The sequence below is a fragment of the Oncorhynchus mykiss genome, chromosome 1, assembly GCF_057628025.1.
Source record: "Oncorhynchus mykiss isolate SJ-2025 chromosome 1, ASM5762802v1, whole genome shotgun sequence".
In the NCBI taxonomy this organism is placed as follows: Eukaryota; Metazoa; Chordata; class Actinopteri; order Salmoniformes; family Salmonidae; genus Oncorhynchus; species Oncorhynchus mykiss.
Genome location: NC_143022.1, coordinates 18118292 through 18131154, shown reverse-complemented (window position 1 = coordinate 18131154; position 12863 = coordinate 18118292). Strand labels below are relative to the sequence as shown.

The following is a 12863-nucleotide window of genomic DNA, read 5'->3' as shown; positions in this document are numbered from 1 at the left end:
TGTTTACCGCCCCAATAGGTCCACAGACGACGCACTGCACACTGCCCTACCCCATCTGGACAAGAGGAATACCTATGTAAGAATGCTGTTAATCGACTACAGCTCAGCATTTAACACCATAGTACCCTCCAAACTCGTCATTAAGCTTGAGACCCTGGGTCTCAACCCCGCCCTGTGCAACTGGGTCCTGGACTTTCTGACAGGACGCCCCCAGGTGGTGAGGGTAGGAAACATCTCCACCCCGCTGATCCTCAACAGTGGGAACCCACAAGGGTGTGTTCTCAGCCCTCTCCTTTACTCCCTGTTCACCCATGACTGCGTGGCCATGCACGCCTCCAACTCAATCATCAAGTTTGCAGACGACACTACAGTGGTAGGCTTGATTACCAACAACGACGAGACGGCCTACAGGGTGGAGGTGAGGGCCCTCGGAGTGTGGTGTTCGGAAAATAACCTCACACTCAATGTCAACAAAACAAAGGAGATGATCATGGACCTCAGGAAACAGCAGAGGGAGCAGCCCCCTATCCACATCGACGGGACAGTAGTGGAGAAGGTGGAAAGTTTTAAGTTCCAAAACCGTACACATCACGGACAAACTGAAATGGTCCACCCACACAGACAGCGTGGTGAAGAAGGCGCATCATACTTATTTTTTTTTAATACTTATTTTCCACCATAATTTGCAAATAAATTCATTAAAAATCCTACAATGTGATTTTCTGGATTTTTTTTTCTCTTTTTGTCTGTCATAGCTGAAGCGTACCTATGATAAAAATTACAGGCCTCTCTCATCTTTTTAAGTGGGATAACTTGCACAATTGGTGGCTGACTAAATACTTTTTTGCCCCACTGTATTACTGCACGGTCGGAACTAGAAGCACAAGCATTTTGCTACACTCTCATTAACTTCTGCTAACCATGTGTATGTGACCAATAAAATTTGATTTGATATTTTGTAATGATATGTTCGACGAGCAGGTGACCACGGACTTTGGCCATGAAGTGTATGTGAAAATGTCGCATTACAACATTTTGTAGAAAAAAATATTAAGTTAAAAACGTCTATCATATGACATCATCAAAAGTTACATTTTAAAAACAGTGTGGGAAGCAAGAAAATACCATCCCTCTGGCTAGAAACTCATTGGCAGGTTTAGAAAATCACCGTTTGTTTAAAAAAAAAAAAGTTTTAATCCTAACCTGTGATGTCACAGAGAAGCATTTTCTTGGAGCTTATCTTTTTAATGACAGATCATAGAAACACGCTGTTTTCACATACTGTATGTACACTGGTTTGGTGCTGGAGATAATGAATATTAAGTTGAAAAGTAGTGGAATTGCCCATTTTTGTATTTTTTACATTTCACCTTTATTTAACCAGGTAGGCTAGTTGAGAACAAGTTCTCATTTACAACTGTGACCTGGCCAAGATAAAAGCAAAGCAGTGCGACACAAACAACAACACAGTTACACATGGAATAAACAAACATACAGTCACATGGATTAAACAAACATACAGTAATACAATAGAGAAAGTCTATATACAGTGTGTGCAAATGAGGTAGGATAAGGGGGGCGAGGCAATAAATAGGCCATAGTGGCAAAATTATTACAGTATGGCAAATTAAACACTGGGGTGATAGATGTGCAGAAGATGAGTGTGCAAGAGAAAGCATACTACATTTTTAAGAACAGCCCTTAGCCGTGGTATATTGGCCATATACTTTACCACACCCCCCAGGCCTTATTGCTTAAATATAGCAGTGTTTATTTCAAGGAATCTCACAGTATATAAAGTAACTGCCATTTTACATATCATGTGAATAGCAGACTGAAATAACCAGCAACTCTCCTTTGTTTTTATTTGCATAAAATGGTGTGCAGTGGAGCAAACCAAGCTTTACACTGAAATATTGTTGGTAGGTAGATTTTTTTTTAATGCTCTGTTCATGAAAACACACCTCTCTCTGACCCCTCCCCCCTTTTTCTGCCACGCTGCCACTGATGCACCATGGGATTGCTGATCTCACAGATCTCTCAGGTGAGTGTCATGTCTATTACACCGCTCTTCTATCTGCCGCCGACTGACAGAGAGAGCACACTCACTGCTCTTTATTCCAAAGGCATTGTCCCCATCACGTCCCCCAGATGGCCTACTTCATGTTGCATTTTCAATGGGACTTGGGAGTTCAGAGCCTCTTGTCCTAGAAAACCTCAAGTGTTTCAATGAGCCATTGTTCTCAATAATGCAGTTACAGTATGGTGAGGGCAGATTTGGAGAGCATAGGGAAACAGAAGGAAGGATATATTCCCATGGTCAAATATGATCTGTTTGTACAGTTAAAGGGAAAATCTTCCACTTGAGATATCATCCTTTGAACACCAACCCTAATTAGCTATCCTGCTTTTTAAGCTTTTTAAAAAAAAAAGTTCTAGTGAAGTCGAAAATGTGATTTTTCCTGTGTTTTTATATAGCTATATTTCACACTATGAGGTTGGAATAATAATGTGATATTGTGAAAATTATGATAATACCCTTTTTAGTTTATAAAGAGCTGAAAATACTGCCTGAAATTTCAGCCTGTTGTGGTGGGATGTAGTTTTGGCCTGCCTGGTGACATCATAATTAGTTAATAGACTAATAAGAAAGAGGGTTCCAAACTTCTCTGCCAATAACAGATAGTTTTCAGTCTTCCCCTCCCCACTCAGACCACACCCAGACAGTCCTAGCAAAATTCTTGTTTGAAAAATTTCTATTTTCTAATAAGTTATTTTTGTTTCTTAATGAACATTTGAATTGAAAACAATTATAGTAAGGTACTTACTTCATTGTTACCCAAAAGTTATTTGATATTGAGATAAAAACAGCTGCATTGGACCTTGTATCACTGTCTTATGTTTGCGCTTGCTCCAATTGGAATGCGTTAGTCAATGATGAGGGAAAAGTATTGGAAATTTGTAATCCATTATTACCGAAACAACATGATCAACAGTATGAATCATTTAGAGACCTGTGCTCCCTAGCCATATACTTTGGTGTGTGGAGTTGTCTTAGCTTTGATTTCTTGCTCCTCTCTTCTGGACCTAGCTAGCGCCAGCTCCGTTTTGAATGCTGGCCTTGTGCATTTTGTTATCCATATACTGTAAGGATAGCGAGAGAGTGGCTAGGCCGTAAAAATAGAACACTGTGGGAATACAGACTCTGAGACAAATTAATAATACAAGCTTTTCTGAGTGTAGGGGTGCAATGCCTCACAGAAGCACTCTGCACTTGTCAAATTCAGGTTTGGTTTTCTATCTGGCCACAGAGAAAAAAACAGAGAGAGATGGACTTGAACCAGTTTATCTCTGTTTTTTTTGTTGGGGGGAGCTTGGAGCTGGTTGGATTTTGTTCCTCAGCCTATGTTGAGGAAAATGGTTTCACAAACTTGAGTGTAATTGAGCCATAGCAAATTTTTGCCAACACAAAATGAGACATGAGAGCTGGTCTACGAAGAAAAAAAGCTAACTTCACAATAGGCTAGACGTTTCTCAGTCTGTTTAGTAATATCACATTTAGCTCTTCTGTTGCAAATTGTGAGATCTGTAGTAGAACAAAGCAATCCTTATGTAAACTGCTTTGTTCATGTACAGTACATATAATTCTCTTCCAATATACACTGGCAAGCAAATGAAAGGAATCATTGTAACTCAGTGAATGTTCCTTTGAATTTAAGTCACTTTAAAGGGAAAGAGCCATATGCTGCTCTATGCTCTACAAAGTAAGGCGTTTAGCAGCTGTGTGGCTCCACGTGGTTGGCTGTTCAACTTTGAACCTGTGCCATGGATATGGTGGCTGAGAATGACCTAATTAATTTTGGCAGATGGAGTTCTGCTGCCACCCTGTCGTTTGGATGAGGTGTTTGAATGTACAGTATAGCGACAGCCTTTCATCTTCTTGCTGTCATTTTATTGTGCTAACAAGAGGGGTTAGGTTTCAATGTCCCTCAAGAACAATACATGTCTGCTCACGTCACAAACGCTGAGCTACCCTGTATCTGTCATATTATAGAACCAGTCATACCCCAACTGGCAGGGAAGTAGCTATGACAAATATACATTAAGTAATTTCTAACCCATTTCAGATAACAACAAATGATTCGATTTTAATGGGAACACTAGGATATGCTCCATCTTTATTTTAAGCATTTGTCTTCTTAATTACCCTAACTGGTGGACCAATTTACCAGATGGGTAGATCTCTATCTCTTTATTTATGTGCTCTCTGTGTTAGTTCAGAAAGACACATGAGATGGACACAATACTTGTTCATTCACTACTTTAATAGAGTGGTTACAGTTTTATTTAAAACATATTCAAGTGAGAGCTGGTTTGTCTAAAACAATCAATAGGCTGTTAACTCTGTGATGCCCTGTATCAGGGGTGGCCAACCCTCTTTACATTTGAGTCATTTAGCAGACGCTCTTATCCAGAGCGACTTACAGAAAGAAGTGAATGCATACATTTTCATACTGTTTTTGTTCATTCTAGTCCCCCATGGGAATCGAACTCGCAGTCCTGGCATTGCAAGCGCCATGCTTTACCAACTGAGTCACAGAGGATCCTCCTGAGGTACACAGGCTTTTTCTCTGGCCCTGCTGTAACACACCTGATTAAGCTAATCAGGGTCTTAATGAGCCACTGATTAGTAGAAGCAGGTGTGTTAGATGGTAGGGCTTGAGCAAAAACCTGCATACCCAGTAGCTCTCCAAAAGGCTGATTGGCCACCCCTACCCTTCATAATGTAGAGTACTTGTGGTCAGCTTCATTGTGAGGCAAGTTAACAAAGAAGAGTTGGACATGCAGTAGGATTGGGGTTGACAGGTAACCCATTTCGATGACACATCCGTCATGTCACTAACCATGTCCCGGTTGTACACCAGGAGCTGTCAGAGGACCGCCACTCGCCGCCGCTGCTGACTGTCAATGGGCCCGAGGACAAGCTGTTCCGCAGCAAGAGCGCCGACATGGAGCAGCTGACGTCAGAGAAGGAGCGCATCAAGAAGATGCTGTCTGAAGGGTAATGTTATGGAACAAGGCTCAATGAGATCCAAACAGCTCTTAGTCAGGTCTACTTCCATTGTGCCAATATGTTTTAAATAAAACTGTACTCATTCTATACGATGGCCAGAGGAGAATCTCAATTGCATACTCTTTGCGTCCTCTCTCCTCACTTCCTTCTCAAAACCCAGGAGAGAGGACACGAGGAGTATGCAATTCAGATTTTCACCAGGTCCTCCTTGGGAAAGAGGTCTTCTGACCTCAATTTGACTTCCTGGATAAATAAAGGTTAAATAAATATACTGTAGACTTCCCATGTCTTGTATATGAATGACAAAAGAATACTGTACACACTATCTTTCTACAAATGTTATTAATGTGCCACTATCTCTGTGAAGTCACATTGGTGTCTTCAAATCACCTTTAAACCCATATTAGCTGGTTCCAGAATGTGACATTTTATTGTAATTGTGGCATACTGTGACATTTTATTAAATGTAACATTTTAATGTAGCCTATTGTAACCCACTGTCTTATGTTGTCATGCAACTGTTGCGTTGCCTAGTGAGTCACTGAGCAGATATCACATTGTGTCACCAGGCGTAGTGTGCATTCCCCATCTGATTTCTAGGGCAGCGTTTGCGCTAACGTGTCAAATGATGATTAACGTTCAGTGACTTGTGATGCGAAAGCATAAATGTGATCACAATGGCAGATGCAAAGTCTTTTTAGAACAGATTATTGCTTTAAGCAAACCATTAGATAATAACTTCTATATAGGATGTACAGAATGGGCTGTGTTTTAGCTGTGGAAATGTACTAGCTAAATCAAGTCATGGCTCAAGGCGGTACGTTTTTTTCTATTGTGGAGGTTGTTGTCAGTGGGAGGTTGAACCCACTGACAGGATCCCACTGACTACTGAATGAGGCTGAGTCATGTGTACTTAAAACAAGGTCATTAATGAGGCTCTACCACAGAGCCTTTCAGACACCAGTCTGCCCTCCATCCCGCACAAGAACACAAAAACACAATTTGACACCCCATGTTCTCTGGCAGCCCCTCCTTGTCGTTTTCGTGCTTGTAATGAGTCTTGTATGTTTTTTAGTGCCTGTTGCTATGGTGAGTTGGTTGGTAGTTGGCAGGCGGTTAGAAATGGTATGGAGGGTGTTTTTGCCTGTGGCCATAGATGGTGGTCTTAGAAGACTGGTGTAACTTTCCCATCTCCCTCATGTTATTTAAAAGCTCTTGTCCGTTGAATCTAATAGTCCCACATTTAGACATGCTAAAGCCCCTGAATAGCTCTGTATGTCACTTGGTGAGCAATAATTTAAACCTATGACCTGATTTGTCTAATCATGGTACACTTATCTTCTGATTTGTTTTTTCCACCAGGTCCATATGTGAGATTAACCTGGAGGCAGAGCTGTTCACCCTGCAGCATAGCAACGCTAAGCTAGTGGCGGCGCTTCACGAGGCTAACACTGGTGTGGTGGAGTGGAAGAAACAGCTGGCTGAGTATCAGGAAGAGACTGAGAGGCTCCGAGATCAGGTAAGCCCTATGGCGACAGACCACTGCTATTCTGGCTGTCTGCGTCCCAGGAGACAGCTGGATCTAGATGCATAATGGTTGAATGGGTATCCCTTTGCCACGTTGGTGTTAGAAGTAGGATCCTGACCATGAGAGAGATCCATCTCAAAGCAACAGCAGATGATCTACTTAAGATCAGTGGTCCCGTGGCAGTTAAAGGGGCTAGATTTCCTGATTGGGGGGGGGGGGTCCTTCTCAGTAAATAAAAAAATAATAAGTTATCCTTTTTAGATAACTATACAAAATATAATCACACCACCATATAACTGATTAAAACACTGTTTTGCAATGAAGGTCTACAGTAGCCTCAACAGCACTCTGTAGGGTAGCACCATGGTGTAGCCGGAGGACAGCTATTTTCCGTTCTCCTCTGGGTACAATGACTTCAATACAAAACCTAGGAGGCTCACGGTTCTCACCCCTTTCCATAGACTTACACAGTAATTATGACGACTTCCGGAACAATTCTCCAACCTATTAAGCTCTTGCAGCATGAACTGACATGTTGTCCATCCAATCAGAGAATTAATCTAGTACTGAAAGGATAAGCTACAGCTAGCCAGCACTGCGTAAAATGTTGACTCAAAGAGAGAGAAAGACGATGGTGTGCGCAACTCAATATTAGGAAGGAGTTCCTCATGTTTGGTATGCTCAGTGTATTTAGTATAGTTTTATCTAAAAAGGCAACGTTTTTTTCTGTTTCATAAAAAAAAAAAAAAAAAAAAAAAATGAAATTCACTGGGTAGGATGGTCCTCCCCTTCCTCCTCCGAGGAGCCTCCACTGTCCAATTTGTAGTAATAGAAATAAGGCCATGGTCATAAAAAATTGTCCTCTAATCTTAAACGGTACCGACCGCAACTGCTATGAATGTAGTTTGAGGAGTTAACAAGATAACTAACTCAAATCTGAGATGACCAGTACCACAAATGTGGCTCATCTTTTAGCCAGTTACATTTCTGTGGCAACGAATCCTTCAGCTCTTGAAGGGGGAAACCCCTTGTTTTAATGGCATTCCAATAGAGATGTATCTATCTTTTGATTAACTACTGAAAGATCCATTACTATCATGTTTTAATTACTCATATATAAATGGAAAACTGTCGGACACACCAAAAGAGGGACTAAGAGAGGCCCATCCTATGTTTAAGAGTGGCCTTTTTGCGGATTTAAAACCTTGGCAATCTACCGAAAATGTAAATGTTTAAAGTATCCTCCTTTTTTAAAGTCATACAGAGTTGGAAAAAAAATCAATTTCATCCTCCAGAAAAGGGATATTTAATATTACAGCCCACTGGCTAAACTCCAATGTACTGAAGACAAAAAAAAGTATTATTGGAAAAAATGTACTAGAAGGGTATAATATTTATAAAGGACATTGTAAGCAAGGATAGTATAATTGTCACACAAGCAACTAATAGTGTATGGAGGTGTATGCTCAATATAAAATGATATCCAACTCATCGTGGCTTTGCCACTAAATTGGAAGAGACGATATCAAACAATGTACACATCAACCCGTTCCTTTCAATTCAAGCTAGTATAACAAATACTTTCTACAAAAAGAATGTTCAATATATGGGCCATTCAACAGTCAGCCTTGTGCAGACTCTGCTACAACGAAACCGAATCAATAGAACATATTTTCTGGTACTGTCCATCGGTGAATCGCTTTTGGAGTCTGGTCCCGGAATGGTTGTTATGTCATAATGTCAGGGTTCAGATGGACCTGCAAACTGTATTGTTAGGGGATCTGAAAAACCACAATCAGTCAACGGGAAATATCATTATACTCTTGGGTAATGTATTTATTTTTTAGGGTAATATCAGTATAAATTTTACGTAGGGAGGTTCAGGACCCTTGTAAGACATCACACTAAATGGAGGAATGTATTGCAAAAGGAAATAACAAAATGACATTATTCTGGGAAAGATGGGTTAATCTGTCGAGGGTTGGAGTTTAGATCACAACAAATGGTGGATTGGCCACTGTGGATGAAAATCCAACTCTTGCAGAAAGAGGAAATTAGGAATGTATAATTATTTAACTACATGTCCTGTGTACATGAAGTGTTGTCATCTGTTTGTTTACACCAATCAGGTGGGGGGGAGGGGGGGGGGGCGGAGTAAAAAATAAATAATGGGGATTAAAAATTATGGTAAAAAATTACATTGATAGATAGAGCCCACAATCTTCAATATTGAAGTTGATCTCGTAAGACATCACAGTAAAGGACCAAGGAAATCAACTTGAAGTTTTAATGTCACATGCACAAGTACAGTGAAATGCTTTTCTTGTAAACTCAAAACCCAACAATGTAATAATCAATAACAATGTAATATTAGCAACAAAAAAAAAATATGAAGAATACAACAAGTAACTAAGCATACTATATACAGGGTGAGTTCCAATACCATATTTACAATGTGCAAGGATACTGGAGTGATGGAGGGAGATATAAATAGGGGTAAGGTGACTAGGCATCAGGATATAAGATAAACAGAGTAGCGGCAGCTTGTATGAGTGAGTGGGTGGGTGTGCATGTGTGTAGTGTCAGTATAAATGTATGTGCATGTTGTGTGAGTGAGCAGATGATGGAGTGTGTGTGTAGGGCCCTGTGAGTGTGCATAGAGACCAAAAATAAAAAGGTCAATGAGGATACAAGCTTATAGTACCCATCTGGTCTTGGAGTTGCCTAGGCTAGCTAATGCTAGCCAACTTCTTTCACCAATTAGCTTCAGCAGGCTGGTGTGTGGGACCATGACAAATTTTGTCAGCCTATCTCTGGGGCTAGTTAGGGGCCAATATTTTCATGTTGCACAACCTTTAGTAGTTTCATGAAATGCTTTCAATATTTGTATATTTTAAACAATTTATAGTTTGTATTGACATTTTAAAATGTTGTCCCCATATGCATTGTGTAATTTACTGATGGTCCCTAACTAGTCCCATAGGGATATCGAATGTCAAACCAAATTGACCACTGGTGAATTGATGATCACTTGGGTGCTGCCAGATCTGGGCATGTGGGCAGATTTGAAATGAACCCAACCCAAGGAAAACTGTTACGGTACCCTTCATTCCGTGGCATCCAATTTTTTTCCTATCAGAGCTGTGGACACCACTGGTTTGATAAAATGTCTATTCCTTTCGGGGGATATCACTGTTGACGTGGCTCGATAATCAGAGGGTGAAATGTGTTTTGCATAATTTAATTCAAAAAATAGAAATGTGCCCGTGGTCAAGCTTAATGAGGTTCTTTCATGTGGCAGATTAAAGTACCACGGAAGCAAATCTGCTGGAAAAAATGGCTGTCAACAGTCATATTTTAGCTCCAGGCACTGAGGGGAACAACATCCATCTCAGTCCAACAAAGTGAAGGTTATCACCTTTTGTAACAAAGTCAACCAGGTGGTTGGAATTAGACCATTTTTCCAGGGCTTGGCAGGGCTGGAAGGCAGTTTTAGGACAGGACACCCTACTTCTCCCTTGCCTTAGTTAGGGAGGAAAAGACAAAACACCAGAGAGGAAGAACAGAGAAGCCATTGGCTAGTAAGCCCTTTCCTCTCCAGGCTCTCGAAGCAGTAGACTAGTTTTGTTAAATGAGGGCTCTGGTGATTTGTTTTCGGGGTTATCTCTGACACTGCAGGGATGCTCTGGTCCCCAGCCTGCTCTCTCATGTCTTACCTGTCTTACCTTACCTACTTCTGTAGCTGAGACGCAGTAGGAGCGAAGGCGTACGTCCTCTGTAAAGACAAATGATCTCAAGAGATGGTAGAGCACACACTGCTTTAAAAGCCCATCTGTTGGTTCTCTCACAATGCTAACAATGGCCATACAAGCTCTTTTCTGCTCATTTTACCATATTGTGTTCGTTACTTGTTTCAAGTTTCAATGTCACATGCACAAGAAGAGTGAAATCCCTTTCTTGCAAACTCAAAACCCAACAATGCAGTAACACACAATAAATATTAAGATCACAATAAGTAAGTAAGCATACTATCTATGTACAGGGTCAGTTCCATTACAACTTTTACAATGTACAGGAATACTGGATTGATGGAGGTAGATATAGTATGTATAGGGGTAAGGTGACTAGGCAACAGGATATAAAATAAACAGAGTAGCAGCAGCTTGTATGTGAGTGGGTGTGCGTGAGTGTAGAGTCATTATAAATGCATGAGAGTGAGCAGATGATGGAGTGAGTGTATAGAGACAGTGCAAAAATAAAATGTCAATAAAGATACAAGGTTAACTCAGTCTGTGTAGCTATTTTGTTAGCTACTTATCAGTCTTATTGCTTGGGCTGTTCAAGAGCCTGTTTGGTGCCAGACTTGATTCACCGGTACTGCTTTTCGTGCGGAAAGAGAGAGAATAGTCTATGGCTTGGGTGGTTTGATTCTGGTTGGTACCTGCCACCTTACCCTTATATTTTTTACAATTTTCCGGGCCTTCCTACCACACCGCCTGATATAGATGTCCTGGATGGCAGGGAGCTCGGCCCCAGTGACGCTTCGAACACACCATCAGCATCATTGCGCAAAATAGTACGCAGCATCATCTGGATATGTATGCAACAAAAGTTCAACATTCACCATTTCTGTCAAGCCGTCTACACATACAGTTTGACACACACGTTCGATAAATCCAACAAATGCACTACACCAAGCTGCCTCTGCAAGGCAATACTGCAAGGCGAACTATAGCATCATACGATCGAGGGCGGTGCTATTGCCATAACAGGCACTGATGCAGCCAGTAAAAATGCTCTCAATGGTACAGCTTTAGAACTGTTTGAGGATTTCAGGGCCCATGCCAAACTTTTTCAACCTCCTGAGGGGGAAGAGGCACTGTCACGCCTTCTTCACAACTATGCGCGTGTGTTTGGACCATTTTAAGTCTTTAGTAATTTGGACACAGAGGAACTTGAAGCTATTGAAACCCTTCTGGCAATTAGTAAAATGTCTCCATAGTGATGTATTCTGTGTTATTGTGGTCCTTTTAACACGTCATAGCTGACCGCCGAGAGGAACTAATGTTCAACCATCCACTGTCATTGCATATACACTAGGATTGAAAAACTCCTTATTTAGTGTTATTCTCTCTCTTCCTTTCCCTCCGTCTGTCACTCTCTGTTGTTGTGTGTTTGCAGGTGGCAGAGCTGGAGGCTCAGAGTGGAGGGCCTGGTCCCAGTGGGTCTGAGACGAGGGATGAGCTGACCCAGTCATTGGAGGAGCTGGAAGCCTTGCTCAAAGAAAAAGACCAGGTAAGGCTTGGGGCTCTGACCCTCTTCTAGGCAACCAGGTACTGCTAACCTCAAGGAGCCAGGCTTCTAGGCTCTCTAGACAGTGCCGTTGAAAGAAACTAGTGAGGTATAAACACAGGTTTTTGCTTGAGAATCTCAAAAAACAAGTCGTTCTTGAGTTCTTTTTAAAGCACTTCCCATCTGGAAGTAGAAAGCCTTGGTAGAGGTATTTTGCATACTGTAAATTCCACCTCTTGTTCAAAGGAAATTGCTTTAGGTATATCTATATTGGATGGATTATATGAATCCCAGCTGCATTATGGAAAACCTGTCAGTCATCCAAACAATCTGATTTATTAGATTTTGAGAAAGTACAGTTATTTTGGAGCAGCTACAAACTTGGTCTACTGCTCAAGAGTGCTATGAGTAATGACAACGCCCAAAACATTCTGAAAATAGGGTAGCACATTTTCATGCCTTCAGAAAGTATTCAACCCCATTGACTTTTCCATATTTTGTTGCATTAAATGTTTTTTTTTGTTGATCTATATATACTCTGTCAAAGTGGAAGAAGAATTTTAAAAACTTTATGAAAAATAAAACACTGATCTTGATTTAATCATGTTAGAAGCATATTTGGCAGCAATTACAGCTGTGAGTCTTTTTGGGTAAGTCTAAGAGCTTTGCATACCTGGACTGTACAATATTTGCCCCTTTTTTTATTCTTCAAACTCTGTCAAGTTGGTTGTTGATCGTTGCTAGATAACAATTTAAGTCTTTCCATAGATTTACAAGCTAATTTAAGTCAAAACTGTAACTAGGCTACTCAAGAACAGTTTAGATTTGGCCTTTTGTTTTAAGTTACTGTCCTGCTGAAAGGTGAATTTGTCTCCCAGTGTCTGTTGGAAAGCAGACTGAACCAGGAATTTCCTAAGATTTTGCCTATGTTCAGCTCTATTTCATTTATTTTATCCTAAAAAAAATCCC

At 40.8% G+C, this 12863-nt stretch overlaps 1 protein-coding gene across 3 annotated transcripts in view; it reads left to right on the top strand.

Annotated features, from left to right (window-relative positions):
- LOC110492105 (homer protein homolog 3) overlaps nucleotides 1-12863 on the top strand; it is a 33871-nt gene that overhangs the window by 16172 nt on the left and 4836 nt on the right. For 2 of the 3 annotated variants that reach the window (XM_021566250.3, XM_090191772.1), the window contains 3 exons: nucleotides 4926-5062; nucleotides 6437-6593; nucleotides 11784-11897. In XM_021566250.3, coding sequence (XP_021421925.2) covers nucleotides 4926-5062; nucleotides 6437-6593; nucleotides 11784-11897 — 408 coding nt within the window. Of the gene's footprint in view, nucleotides 1-1567; nucleotides 2045-4925; nucleotides 5063-6436; nucleotides 6594-11783; nucleotides 11898-12863 lie in introns of those variants that run through there. The other variant, XM_090191822.1, reaches the window with a different exon arrangement.